Genomic DNA, 14,569 nt, shown 5'->3' on the forward strand with positions numbered 1-14,569 from the left:
TTTACTTAAGAGTCACATGTCTTCACCCATGTCTCTTTCTCTTAATGTAATGCACAAATTGTAGTTTTGCTGAGATAGACGCCGCTTTGGAGAAAAGCGTCTGCTAAGTGAATAAATATAAATGTAAATGTAAATACCATTGCTAACTTAATTACTAAAACAATACAAGATAAAAGATAAACAATATTACTGCTTCCATTACTAATGATAAATTTATGTCATTTTTCTATAATAAATTAGAAAATATCCACAAATCCATAGTGCATTCTAATTCGGTCTTAGCCAGTGTAAGCGCTTCTGACGATGATTAGTTGCTCTCCGCACCATTTCAGTAGCTTTGACTTAACAACTGTAGAGGAAATTACTGTGCTATTTTTGGCTCTGTGAAAGGTACTACCTGTCCTTTAGATCCAATCCCCACTAAATTACTGAAAGCTGCAGTTTCCGTGCTTGCAGAACCTATTGTTAATATTGTTAATACGTCGTTACTAAATGGCCGTGTTCCAAAAGATTTTAAGATTGCTGTTATTAGACCCCTACTAAAGAAATTCAATTCAATTTATTTTTATAGAGTGCTCTTCTCACGTAGTGACACAGAGCACTTTAACACAGGCATAAGGCAAGAAAAACAGATACAAACAAGGAAGGCAGTCGACTAATGGCTACCATAATGAAGTACTTTTTATAGAGCTGTAAGCATGCCTACTGGCCACCAGGGAAAGGAACAAAAACTCCCAACTGAAGTTTGAGGGAGAAAAAACCTCTGGGGGTCCATGGGCCAGTGGTTGCCCACCCCTCCTGGGCATTCTAGAAAGTAACAATTGTAAGCCAGTGTGTAAGCCAAGTAATAATGATTATGTTGCTAAATGGCATCTTGGATCCCCAGCTCAGCATGGAACGTCTCATTCGTCATGGCAGATGGACATCATCCTCTGTGAGCATGGGATTTGTCTGTCACTACTGGCTGGCCTCCTCAGGTCTTATGGAGCGATGTAGTGCTCAACAAGAAGATAGAACAGAGTTAGTAATTTGTTACTTAAATTTAATATGCATTTTTATAAAGGTGATAAAAAACAACCAAGACAGATGGAATTACATTACGAGGTGGAATGCCTGAGTGAACATGTAAGTCTTTAGTCGGGATTTGAAAACAGAAACAGACGGGGCATTTCTGACAGTAACTGGTAGACTATTCCACAGTTTAGGTGCTCTATAACTAAAGGCGTGACCTCCTACTGAGGTCTTATTGATCACAGGTACTTTAAGGTAACCTGCATCTAATGAATGGAGATATCATCCTGAGATAAAAGAATTAATGATCTCACAAAGGTAAGCTGGAGCAATGCCATGTACTGCCTTATAGGTCAAAAGTAGGATTTTATAATGAACTCTAAGTGTAACCGGGAGCCAATGCAGCGATATCAGTACTGGTGTTATATGGTCAAACTTCCTAGTTCTAGTGACAATTCTTGCAGCAGCATTTTGTACCAACTGTAGCCTGGATACAGTCTGCTATGAACAACCTGACAATAAAGCATTACAGTAATCCAGCCTTCTGGAAACAAAAGCATGAACCAATTTCTCAGAATCCTCTCTACATAGGAACCGCCGCAATTTAGCTATGTTTCTTAACTGGAGGAAGCACGACTTAGTCAAAGCATTTACATGCGATACAAATGACAGTTTTTCATCCAGCAGGACACCCAAATCCTTGACACAATCACTATGCTTGAAGCTAATACCATTTGTTGTAAAGAATGGCGTGATTATGTCAAGAGTTTTGGCATCACCAACCACCACATGTACCTCTGTTTTACTGGCATTCAGAGATAAAAATTTTTTACTCATCCATATACAGGTAAAACCATTAGCTAACGACACCATATGTGATGGATCATCAGGGTTAAACGATACATAAAGCTGTGTGTCATCGGCATACGAATGGAAATTCACATTGTGTTTGCGAACAATGAGGTATACCATGCTAAGCTGGGGATTCAAGCTACCATATAGCAACAATATCATTATTACTTGTTAACTGGCTTAGAATTGTTACTTAATGTAGAATCCCCAGGAGGGGTGGGCAACCACTGACCCTTGGACCCCCAGAGGTTATTTTCTCCTTTGATTTTCAGTTGTGAGTTTTTGTTCCCTTTTTCTGTGGCCAGTAGGCATACTCATAGCTCTATAAAAAGCATTATATTATGATAGTCGGTAGTCAACTGTCTTCTTTGTTTCTTTCTCTGATGTATTTGTCTTTTTGCCTTATGCTTGTGTTAAAGTGCTCTGTGTCACTGCGTAAGAAGAGTGCTCTATAAAAAAAAATACTACATCACATAGATAGCTACATGTAGAACTGGTGACAAGCCCCTAAACTGCACTGTGGCATATTCAACTTATGAACTTTACGATTAATGAACCAACTTTCAGTCACAATCAAGTTTGTAAGTTGGGGAGCAACTGTATTAAATGTGGGAGCATGATGGTGTGGCGAGTTCAGTCAGGTTTGAGTCCTGCTTGGGGTACCTTGCGACAGACTGGCATCCCATCCTGGGTGTGTCCCCTCCGCCTTCAGCCTTACGCCCTGTGTTGCCAGGTAAGGCAGTGGTTTGCCGCAACCACGCTCACGACAAGCGGTTGTTGACAATGGATGGATGGATGTACTGAATGTGCTGTTCCATTTGTGATTATATCAGATTGATATTGCTCAATAGTTGTGATTGGTTGACATTGTTCATCAAGGATCCCTTGCACTCAGTGTGGGTTTATTTCTGTACATAGCTCAATGAAATCAGTGACCTTATTTGTTCTCTATTTTTCCACAAGTGTTTATTCCATGTGGGGGGCGCGGTGGCGCAGTGGGTTGGACCACGGTCCTGCTCTCTGGTGGGTCTGGGGTTCGAGTCCCGCTTGGGGTGCCTTGCGATGGACTGGCGTCCCATCCTGGGTGTGTCCCCTCCTCCTCTGGCCTTACGCCCTGTGTTGCCGGGTAGGCTCCGGTTCCCCGTGACCCCCGTATGGGACAAGCGGTTCTGAAAATGTGTGTGTGTGTGTGTGTTTATTCCATGTTTACTTTACAGGAGTTATGTTTGCAGGAATCACCACAGTTAGGTTGACTATATGCTTCTACTTTCTACTGGCTGCATCTTTTTCCGGCCTATGCAGAAGACACATCTGGAAATAGAATGGGTGTTTAATGGGCAAAAATGCTGTTGTAATGAATTATTAGCCTGTTGCATGAAGAAATATACATATATGTTTATTTAATATATAGTTTCAGAATATGTATGTGTTTTTAGAAGCTGTTGCAATGATTTTTCACTGCTTTCGGAGGGATGGGCTTGAAGCATGACAGTGCCATCCATTTAACGAGTGACTGTAATGGTTACCTGCAGGCTAACATCCAACATCCACCAGAAGAGCACGACTATAGACAAACAGTTTAATAGCACAATAAAACAGGCTAATGTGACAAGTGCTTGTGGTTAGAATGAGAAACCAGCTACAACATGTTCCAGGACAAGGCACATGGTTTATTCTCTGTGCTAACATGTTTACTAATATGCAGCAATAATAAATATGAGAATGAATGGAGAACAAAGCATAGGTGTGGCCAGGAAGCGAGGGCGGAGCGCACAGCCGTGTGCATGTGTGTGTGAGCTCAGGCAATGCTGCTACCATATCACTGTGACCAGGAGTAGCATCTCAGAGCAGCAGTATGACTCTCACTGGGAGACCAGGAAAACTTTGTTGAACATCCTGAGAACATCAGGTGTTCTTTCAGCATCACGATAAACTCGTGTGAAAGACAGAGAAAAATGTTTAAACTTCAGATAACGAGAAAGGAAGAAAGATGTGTCACAGAAGCATAAGGGACTGGATCCCCAGTAGAACATATATTCCGGCAGCACAAGACTCCTCCCGCTCCTGGCTGGGCAGACTGTGAGTTTGTGTGTTGCTGATTCTGTATTTTTCAAGTAAGCATGTTCTCCATGTACATGTAAACAACACATATGTTCGCAGCATGACATCAGTGTGCTCCCCAGCCTTCAGGCTTGGACCCACTCAGTACAAAACCAGTGAGGTGCAGGTTCTGTGCTCCAGTCAGAAGCCCAGTGCTTATGCCAGCAGGTCACCGTCACATCGAGGAGAAGCTGAGTCTTTTCTCCTTCTCACTGAGCCTCTGGAACTCCTCCCTGGGAATCGGGTTCTTCCACAGACTGTAGGAACCGAGACACAGTGGCCAATGGGGTTAGAGAGTCAACCTCACACTCATCTGTACAGATGGATTTTTATCTCAAATCTGCACTGGAAGCAGGATACAAATGTGATACCTACACAGAGATACACACAAATGCCCACTCACCGGATGACCTGCACTGATGCGGAGCAGTGCACGCTGGCAGCGAGCGCCTTAGCTCCTCTCACACTGATGCTGTTGGCTTCCAAACTGCCCAACATGGAAAAAGGAGTGATCAGACCAGGCATTTGTTTTTTTGCTCTCAGTTCACATACCATGTGCTCTCTCTCTTTCAACTGCTTCACTGAACATGACAACAAGGATCAGGAACATAATGGTGTACAGGAGTTATGGGTCAGGAATTCAGGAATCAACACTTACTCCACTCTTTTCAGTCGCTGGCAGAGTGGAAAGACCTCGGCCAGCATTACAGCTACATCATCGGTGACTCCATTCCATGCCAAACTAGCAGAGTGAGACAGAGAGAAAAAAAGTTGTTCTCTACACTGACATTTTATTTTAATTTATATATTTAGATTTAGGACGGGTGCGGTGGTGCAGTGGGTTGGATCACAGTCCTGCTCTCCGGTGGGTCTGGGGTTCAAGTCCCGCTTGGGGTGCCTTGTAATGGACTGGTGTCCTGTCCTGGGTGTGTCCCCTCCCTCTCTGGCCTTACGCCCTGTGTTACTGGGTAGGCTCCAGGTGTGTGTGTGTGGTGGTGCAGCGGGATTGGCCTGTGCCTGCTCTCTGGTGGGTCTGGGGTTTGAGTCCTGCTTAGGGTATCTTGTGATAGACTGGCATCCCGTCCTGGGTGTGTCCCCTCCCCCTCCAGCCATGTGCCCTGTGCTGCCAGGTTAGGCTCTGGCTTGTCACGACCCCTACTTGGGATAAGCGGTTTCCGATGATGTGTGTGTTTTTGATTAGAAAATATTCTTGTTTGTAACAGTTTGTTTGCTTTGGCAGTACAAGTGTATACACACACACACACACACACACACACACACACACACACACACACACACACACATTTTCAGAACCGCTTGTCCCTTACGGGGTCACGGGGAACCGGAGCCTACCCGGCAACACAGGGCGTAAGGCCAGAGGGGGAAGGGGACACACCCAGGACGGGACGCCAGTCCGCCACAAGGCACCCCAAGCGGGACTTGAACCCCAGACCCACTGGACAGCAGGACTGCGGTCCAACCCACTGCGCCACCGCACCCCCTTAGATCCAAGTGTATACATTTACATTTATTCATTTAGCAGACGCTTTTCTCCAAAGCAACTTGCAATCAATATTATGTAGTGTTACCAGCCCACACACATTATCCACAAAGGTGATTTACACTACTGGATACTCTACTTACAATGGGTCACTCATCCAAACATTCATACATTTTATACATGTAAAAAATTAGTCCAGAAAGTGAGACACACTAATAGATGCAGAAACTGAGAGAGACATTCCTGTGTCCAATTGCATTTTGCACTGCATGGAGAGGAACTGAGGCCATAAAGGACAGGTGTTATATGGTCCAGGCTAATCAGATGTGTGACTGCAGAGGTGTAGTGCTCACCTGATGTCCTCTGCATAGCTACAGTTTCCCAAGCTGGATGCCAAGTTGCTGAGGTCTGAAGTGCCAACAGACACCAGGCTGTAATGGAGATACAGACATGGGATCAAGGCTCAGCTGGCAGTGAGATGCAGCCAGCAGTGAATACCTTATTATTCTTAAGCCACTGATTCTATCTTTAGCAGTTAATAAGAGAGGTTCTAGTAGAGCAGGCAGAGGGCTTTGATGAAAGATGTAAACAGCACCTCCTGTGTGTTGAGGAGCAAACTTCAGCTTATTATCAGTGATCTTAACTGTATTACCTGCATATTTGGATAAATGGGGTGCAACCTTGGGATTATATTCCTTTGGGCTGCTAGATCAAGGCAAGTATACATTTACATTTATTGAAGCAGATGATGATAAAGAAACTTGCAGTGTTAAGCAACCTACAGTTTTTTACCCATTTATATAGCTGGATAATTTTACTTGAGCACTTGACCACACAACCTTTATTTTAAGATGAGTGTGGCATGTTAGCACCAATTATGCTGCATGTGACAAAACCCCTGGATCTGGTCAACATAAAGCAGGCTTTGGGACACATCTTACTGTAGTTTGCGCAAGGAGCACAGATGAGGCAGGGCTGCTGACAGCTTCTCTATCCCCAATGGGCCAAGCTGATTTTCAGATAGGCTGTTAAAAAGGGTTTAGAGTCAAAGACCTTCTGTTAAACACACACAGTGTGTTAGGATATACAGTATAATGGTGAAATGATTAGTAATATTCTGGACTATGTACTGTATATGTGTAGCACTTACACTATATCTGTTAAACTTCTGCAGTCTTTGAAGGCAGAGATGAGAGAGACAGCCCCTGCTGACTGAAGGCAGTTCATCTGCAGACTGTACAAGACAGTGGATAGGTTTGGTACATTGTGGAATCAATGTACTTTACTCTGACTGCCCTCATGTACATGATACTAGGACTTTTCAACCAGCACAAAAAGCATCTTACTCGAGTACTCGGAGGTGGGTCAGTGAGGGTAAAACCTGGCCAAGGTGGGTTGCACTGGTGTCTCCGAGGTGGTTCCTGGATAAACTGAGGCAAAAGGGCACAGTGAGAATTCCTGTCCTAAGACTGTACTTTGTTGTGGTGTAGTAGCTTGCATGTCCCAATGACCACCAAGAGCTGTATCATCTGAGGCATAGCTCTTGGCAGGTTCAACCATATCAGATAGGTCTTGTGGTGAGGGTATAGACAAAAACAATCTAGTGATCCTCCAGGTTGGGGGGTTGGGCATGGGGCTAAGAACCCCACACTATAAACACATTTTATTACAGAAACAGATACAGTTGTCCGTTATGAACAAGAAGCCAATGCTAATTTGAACCAATCACTTGGCGATATGACCACCCCGATGAAATTCTGCTACAGGAAGTTACGAGTGCAAAATTAAATCTATTTGCACAGAAAAACAAGATTTGTGTAGGAACATGAACTGTCCAAACCATGTACGAGCCATCAAAAAAAGCTCAAGTCCTCAGTGAGGTGGACAGATACAAGCTGGACATTATTGATGTTAGCGAGTCCCACTGGACTGGTGCTGGAAGACAGGTGACTAGCAATGGGTCAGTTATACAGCATTTGGGACACACAGACAGTCACAAACATAGTGTAGCCATCACAGTCTCAAAAGCAAAAATTAATACCTGCCTTGCTTGAATGGAAACCCATCAGTGACAGGTTGATCAGAGTATGTTTCAACTGTAAGCACTGTAAACTCACTATCCTGGAGTGCTATGCACAAACAAACAAAGCAGAGGACTGGTATGAAACCCTACAAATGGGCTTGGGCTTAGTAAATGGGGTGATTTCTACAGTAATCACCACCTAGTGAAAGCGACTATCAAGCTGAAGCTACACATAGCTAAACAGGAAAGTCAGCACAGGAAACACTATGACACTGTCAAGCTGAAACGTCCAAAGAAAAAACAAAGAGTTTATAATAGAACTGAAAAAAACCGCTTTGAGCTATTAGCCAATATGACCAAAGAGTCTGATATTAACACCAAATGGGAGTTTATAAAGAACATTTATGTAGAGACAGCTTCACGTATCTTAGGCTATAGAAATAGGAAGAACAAAGAATGGTTAACACCTATAACATACACATACACACACACACACACATTGACTGAAACCACTTGTGCCAAGTGGGGTTGTGACGAACCGGAGCCTAACCGGGCAACACAGGGCGCAAGGCCGGAGGGGGAGGGAAAACACCCAGGACGGGACGCCAGTCCATTACAAGGCACCCCAAGCAGGACTCAAACCCAAGATCCACCAGAGAGTAGGCACAGGCCAAACCCACCATGCCCCTGCACCCCAGCACCCCCCACCAGTAACATAGCAGATGATAAATATGAAAACAACCTTACAAGAGACCATAAACAAGAAGCAGAATGGAAACAACATTTCCGTGAAGTATTAAATTGACCAGGACCAGAGGACCCAGCAAATCCATCACCAGCAGAAGTTGATCTGGACATTGATCCCAGCCCCCAACAGAAGTTCAATGAGATGTATGTTGCTTTGGAGAAAAGCATCCGCTAAATGAATAAATGTATATGTAAATGTAATGTACAGTGTCACAGCGGGTTTGACCGAGTCCTGCTCTCCGGTGGGTCTGGGGTTTGAGTCCCGCTTGGGATGCCCTGTGATGAACTAGCGTCCTGTCCTGGATGTGTCCCTTGCGCCCTGAGTTGCCGGGTTAGGCTCCGGTTTGCCGCAATCCCACCTGGGACAAGCAGTTTCAGAGAGTGTGTGTGTGCGTGTGTGTGTAAATATAAGTTGAAGTCAGACATGCCATTAAAGCTTTAAAAATGGAAAAGCCTGTGGCATTGACAACATCCATGTAGAAATGCTAAAGGCCAACCTAAATACTTCAGCAAATGTACTCATAGACCTGTAGACTTATGAAATATATGGGAAAAATATGTAATCCTTGATAACTGGTTTAAAGGACTTAGTGTCAGTCTTGCAAAATAAAGAAACCTCCAAGTTTGTGATAACTGGCACTGCTTTCAATTCCATCAAAAGTCTTCTGTCTAATTCTACTGGATAGAATTGATTCAGCTTTTGACAGCAAGCTGAGACAAGAACAAGCAGGCTTTAGGAAATGGAGAGGCTGCATAGAGCATATATTCTCACTGAGAAACATAATAGAACAATGCCTAGAGTGGAATAGCCCATTATACATTAATTTTATTGATTTCTAAAAAGCTTTTGACAGCCTATATTGGGATACTCTACGGAAGATCCTAAGGTCCTGCAGAATCCCCACAAAGACTGTAACCTTGATAAAGTTATTTTACAAAGACTTCCATTAAAGCCATGCCCAGTAAAGATATCTAATGAGGAACTGCATAAAACCAAATGATATAGCATGATTCAAGAGATCAAATGTCAGCAAATGAGATGGCTTGGGCATGTACTAAAAATGGATCAGCAACGTATCCCAAAAGTTGCCCTCAGATGGATACGAACAGGAAAGAGAAATCAGGGAAGGCCAAGAGCACCTTGGAGAAGGACTGTAATATCTGAGGTACAGGAGATTAATCTTACAAGATGTGAGGCACAACATTTTGCAAATGATAGGAAGAGATGGCAACAATTTGTTGAGGTCTTATGTCCCAAACCAGGGATGAAATGAGAGAGAAAGGGAGTTCATGGTGCAGAGGAGACAGTCACTTTTATGGGTTGCAACAGCACTGCAGCAGCACAGCTACGGAGTGTGTCTTTACTCCTAAAGTGTGGGATGTGTCTCCGTCTTGTTGGCCATGTTCAGTACTGCACAAAGCAGTCCCAGTATCTCTCCCCATCTGCTAGCTCTACTCACATGATCTCCTCCAGGGCCATGCAGTGGGAAAGTGCTTCCACCAGACTTGTACCTGTGTCATCTGTGATGCAGTTGTTACACAAGCTGTGGACACATACATACACACAAAAACATGCATTACATACACTAGACGTCTTATCCAAGGAGTGACCTATGAGGCACCCCTCCCACAGCAGCCATACCTGATCCGACGCAGGCCTGTCCAGATAGGCACGTGTTTGACTAGCTCCAGAAGCCCTTGCTCTCCCATCAACAGCTCGTCCAACCTACAAGGGGAACCTTTTATATGCCAGACACACACTTGTGCAAGTCAGAGGCTATCCGGTTCAAGACTTAACAGAGTATCCGGTTAACATGTGCGCACAGGAAGGTCCCTGCCAAGTGTGAGTCATGATTGCAGGTGGCTGGTACTCACTCAATCACCTTGATCCCCCGCAGCTGTTCCAGAGACTCCAACATAGGCAGGATGGCTAGAGTCACTTTGTCTGAGCTGCCTGATGCCATGGTAACCTTACTGAGGCTGGCCATTGAGGATAAACATTGGTTTCAGTTCATTGTTCATATCATTAATAATGATAATAATAACAACACACTACAACAACTGGAACACTGATCAAACCAAATTAGTTCAAATATGAAGGGTTCAAAATAATACTCACATGAGCCGCTTCACAGAGGTCATTCTATGGAGTCCAGTTGCCAGACAGGCCATGGCTTCCTTCTGCAGCTGCAGGGTTCTCAGACTGGAAATGAGGGGGAGAGGATGAACATGTGACTGAGTAGGATTGAGGAGTGATGACAACATGAAGGACACTGGAGAAGGCCACACCTGATGTCCTCTAGCAAGTGGCAGTGACTCAGTGCAGTGATCAGGTGACAGGCCCCTACTGTGGTGAAACCAGAGCACTGTGACAGACTGCAGATGACAGGAAGACACTGTAAGGGTCAGTGAATACAATATACACTAATAAATGCTCCAGGTACTCTAGAAAATGCCATTCATACTGGACCAGCCTGTAAGTGTTTTGTTGTCAGTGTTAGAGCCAGGAGCTAATCAATCAGTGAGATGCACCTCAAGAGTAAGGGGAGGTCTCACCTAATGATGCACAACTTGGGTAGTCCTGGGAGCATCTTTGCCAACACTGCAGCTGCGTGATCGTCCATCACATGGCGGTCCAAGCTGAAGGCAGAGATTAAGCTTGAACCATTCAATTTCATTCTCACAACAGGGTGTGGCTTGCTGGGTGGGGGTCAACATTCACACCAAATATGGTCATAATGCTCTTTCTTTTGGACCCAACAGGACACTGGATTTCATCCTGCACCACCTTGACAAACCAGGGACTTATGCAAGGGTCCTATTTGTGGACTTCAGTCTGGCATTTAACACCATCATCCCAGACCTCCTTCAGATCAAACTGATGCAGTTTTCTGTGCCCACCACCATCTGTTAGCAGATTACCAACTTCCTGACAGGCAGACAGCAACTTGTGAGCAAAATCATCACTGATCCCACTCACCGCAGGCACAAACTCTTTACACTTCTCCCCTCTGGCAGGCGTTACAAAACACTGTCCACCAGAACAACCAGATATAAGAACAGTTTTTTCCCCTAATGCCATCACTCCCATGAACTGTTAACACTCCCCTATAGGTCTCTTGTCTAACCACTTCTTGTAATTTACTTCATATTTATTTACATTTTTTGTATTTATACTATTATTTATACTCTCGTGTTTGTATGCTCTGTAAATATGTTATTTATTTATTCTGTAATTCTGTCAGCTGTTTTTTGTCTGTAAATACTGGATGCATCTAGAACCACAGCAAATTCCTTGTGTGTGTCAGCACACTTGGCCAATAAAACTCATTCTGTTTCTGATTCTGAAACTAGGTAACAGCCCCTGAGCTGCAGAGACTGTGTTTCAATGATCTACAGCACCGCTTCCCCTGGTAACCGCAGCATGACCGCAGTCAGCAACGCTGTGCCCTAAGTGACCCTGAGCTCTATTAAAGTGCTCAGAGACACAGGGGGGTAGCTGCCAGCCAATCAGCTGAGAGCTTTGATGTGACAGACTCATAGTACTGGACCCCTGTGCCCCTGTCTGACAGTGAACTTTCACACAGGTTATTCATCAGGAGCTGGTCATTAATTCTGTGTCTCCAGAGCGATGGGTCACACATCATCCCTGGGAGCTCTGGGAACTAACATGTTATAACAAGGCTGGTAGACTGCTATAGAAGAAAAAAATTATTTATAATAATAGCATAATAATAATAATATTATAATTTATAATAATAGCAGGTAATGTATAATAACGTATTTACAGAGCATACAAACATTAGGTAACCACCGCTTGTGTTCCTCTGTTCTCACCTGAGCTTTGTGAGATTCTGTAAAACTGGAAGAAGCGATGAAAGAATGGGCTCCAGCTCTGTGCCACTGCTGTTATGGGAGAGACTGAGACAAAGAGAGAAGTGCAGGGTTACAGAGTATGCGGACACATGCACACAAACACACACAGACTCACACACTCTCTCTTACTCCAGCTCCAGCAGCTGTGGACACCTCTGGCAGATGCTCCTCAGCACCTCCAGCTGTTGGCTTTGCAGGGTGCAGTCTACAAGCCTGTGGGTGTGACAAAAAAACCCACAAGGTTCTTCAGTGTCAGCCAATGAGAGAGCAGAGGTTCATCAGAGTCTTAAACTTTTTCCAGGTGTAGAGTGTGAACTGGATCACAGGTTCAAATCTCACCTCCGGCTGTAGGACCCTTGGGCAAGGTACTTACCCTAAATTGCTCCAATAAAATTACCTAGCTGTATGAGTAAACAATTGTAAAGTAACTTAACATTGTAATTTGCTTCGCAGAAAAGCATCAGCTAATGTAAATGCTATTTGAATGTTACTCCTAGAGGCAGCTATTTGAGGGATATGAACAAGCAACATGATGGTGTCAGTATTGTACAAACGTTGTGTGAACACTTCACTAACATTTTATAGTGCCGTTTCAATGCTGTGACTCCTCTTCACTATATTTATGGCATTTTATGTGTGTGATAATGACCAAGCAGCCACATTCACAGACCGTTGTGAAATGAAAAAACTAAATTGGCCACCAGGGGTCACTAGCAATGTGGCGCAAAATGAGCACCATGCTCCCGGTGACAGGATCTTGGAGAAATGAAAGTGGAACGGAAAATGCAGGTGACCGCATTATCCAGGACTGACACTTACCCAATGGACTGTACTGAATACACAGACACAGGATCGGCTCTGGAAAACAGCAAAATCTGCATTAGCATTATACCATACATCGGTGTACAGCAGGAACAGCTCTGTAATACAGGACCCATGGGAACAGCTTAATATCTACATTTACATTCATTAATTTGTCAGAGACTTTTCTCTTCATTGATCTGTGCACCTCAGAGTAAACAAAGTGCATCAACAACAGAAAAAGATCTTTAGACACAGGATTACAGACACACAACTTGTCAGAGACCACCATGTTGCTGGTTCATATCCCTCAAGTCGTTACCTATAGAAGTGACATTCAAATGGCATTTACATTTAGCTGATGCTTCCCACCAAAGCAACTTACAATTATTTATTTATTCATTCATACAGCAAAGTAATATTACCAAACTAATTTAGGGTAAGTACCCTGTTAAGGGTCCTATAGCCAGAGGTGAGACTCAAACCTCTGGGTCCAAATGCAGCAGCTGTAACCACTATGCTACCACCTATCCGCATAGCCAATAGATAGATAACCATAGCAGATGGTGCTGTACTCATTTATATATTTATATAGCTGTCTGGAAATCATGAGAGACTCTTGAATGTGGGAGGGATTCAGCAGCTCTGAAGGACACTCGCATCCTGTTCCATCACATCAGGAATAAAACTGAGAACCTGCAGACTGTTAATTTTGAACCCTTGTGAATGCAACCACCAAGCAGACACAAGTGGAAGACCTCACTGTTCTTGCTGGGCTATAGGCAGTTACTAGGGGTGTAGGGTTTGATCAGAACCCTAACAACTAATCTGATTCAGAAAGGGCAAAGGGACTGAATGATGACTGAAAGATCGGGTCAGGCATGTTACCCTGGTATGGACAGCTCTGTGCACAGTTTTCCCTGGTAATCACTCATCCCCAGGGTGATACTTAGAGTAGTTTCCTCCACCCTGTAAAGAAAAGATGTTTAATTTGCAGCTCCAGCAATCAATTTTTCTCCATTTTCAGGATATTTGAAGTTTCCCAAAGTAACAACATGAGTAAAGTTGGGTTTCTGCTGATATTTGAGACACAAGCACATCCTCATCTCCAGAAAGCTCTGTGAACAAGCCACGGCCACAGAGACTGTCCTGTCTGTTGGACACCTATTAGCATATTTACAGTAAAGCTGCATTACTGGCACAGAGTAACAGAGGTGAGAGACTTTGATGTGTATCACAGGATAAACATGTTTGATGAACTAGTTTCCACATAACTGTAGAGGAAATTACCATGCTAATTTGTTCTGTGAAAAGTACTACCTGTACTTTAGACCCAGTCCCAACTAACTTACTTAAAGCCGCAGTTTCTGTGCTTGGAGAACTTATTGTTAAAATTGTTAATACATTAATAGCTGTGTTCCAAAAGCTTTTAAAATCACCGTTATTAGAACCCTACCAAAGAAATCAAATCAGGATTGTAATAACCCAGGTAATTATAGACCCATCTCCAATCTACCATTTTTATCCAGAATTTTAGAAAATATTGTAGCTTCCCAAATTGTAAAATATTTTAATCATCATGATATATTCGGGGGGGGTGTGGTGGCGCAGTGGGCTGGACTGGGTCCTGCTCTCCAGTGGGTCTGGGGTTTGAGTCC

The 14,569-nt window shown here is 43.7% G+C and overlaps 1 protein-coding gene across 2 annotated transcripts in view; it reads right to left on the reverse strand.

Moving 5' to 3' along the window:
* Nucleotides 1-3,521: 3,521 nt before the first annotated feature.
* nlrc5 (NLR family, CARD domain containing 5) overlaps nucleotides 3,522-14,569 on the reverse strand; it is a 46,153-nt gene continuing 35,105 nt past the window's right edge. For both annotated transcript variants that reach the window (XM_018751377.1, XM_018751378.1), the window contains 17 exons: nucleotides 13,800-13,880; nucleotides 12,930-12,968; nucleotides 12,240-12,323; nucleotides 12,072-12,155; nucleotides 10,791-10,874; nucleotides 10,524-10,610; nucleotides 10,354-10,437; nucleotides 10,110-10,214; nucleotides 9,877-9,960; nucleotides 9,695-9,778; nucleotides 6,811-6,894; nucleotides 6,615-6,698; nucleotides 6,406-6,489; nucleotides 5,818-5,895; nucleotides 4,622-4,705; nucleotides 4,367-4,450; nucleotides 3,522-4,220 (listed from right to left, as the gene is read on the reverse strand). In XM_018751377.1, the coding sequence (XP_018606893.1) occupies nucleotides 4,139-4,220; nucleotides 4,367-4,450; nucleotides 4,622-4,705; nucleotides 5,818-5,895; nucleotides 6,406-6,489; nucleotides 6,615-6,698; nucleotides 6,811-6,894; nucleotides 9,695-9,778; nucleotides 9,877-9,960; nucleotides 10,110-10,214; nucleotides 10,354-10,437; nucleotides 10,524-10,610; nucleotides 10,791-10,874; nucleotides 12,072-12,155; nucleotides 12,240-12,323; nucleotides 12,930-12,968; nucleotides 13,800-13,880 (1,396 nt within the window). In that variant the 3' untranslated portion in view covers nucleotides 3,522-4,138. The remainder of the gene's footprint in view (nucleotides 4,221-4,366; nucleotides 4,451-4,621; nucleotides 4,706-5,817; nucleotides 5,896-6,405; nucleotides 6,490-6,614; nucleotides 6,699-6,810; nucleotides 6,895-9,694; nucleotides 9,779-9,876; nucleotides 9,961-10,109; nucleotides 10,215-10,353; nucleotides 10,438-10,523; nucleotides 10,611-10,790; nucleotides 10,875-12,071; nucleotides 12,156-12,239; nucleotides 12,324-12,929; nucleotides 12,969-13,799; nucleotides 13,881-14,569) is intronic.

The sequence above is a fragment of the Scleropages formosus genome, chromosome 1 (genome assembly GCF_900964775.1).
Source record: "Scleropages formosus chromosome 1, fSclFor1.1, whole genome shotgun sequence".
NCBI lineage: Eukaryota > Metazoa > Chordata > Actinopteri > Osteoglossiformes > Osteoglossidae > Scleropages > Scleropages formosus.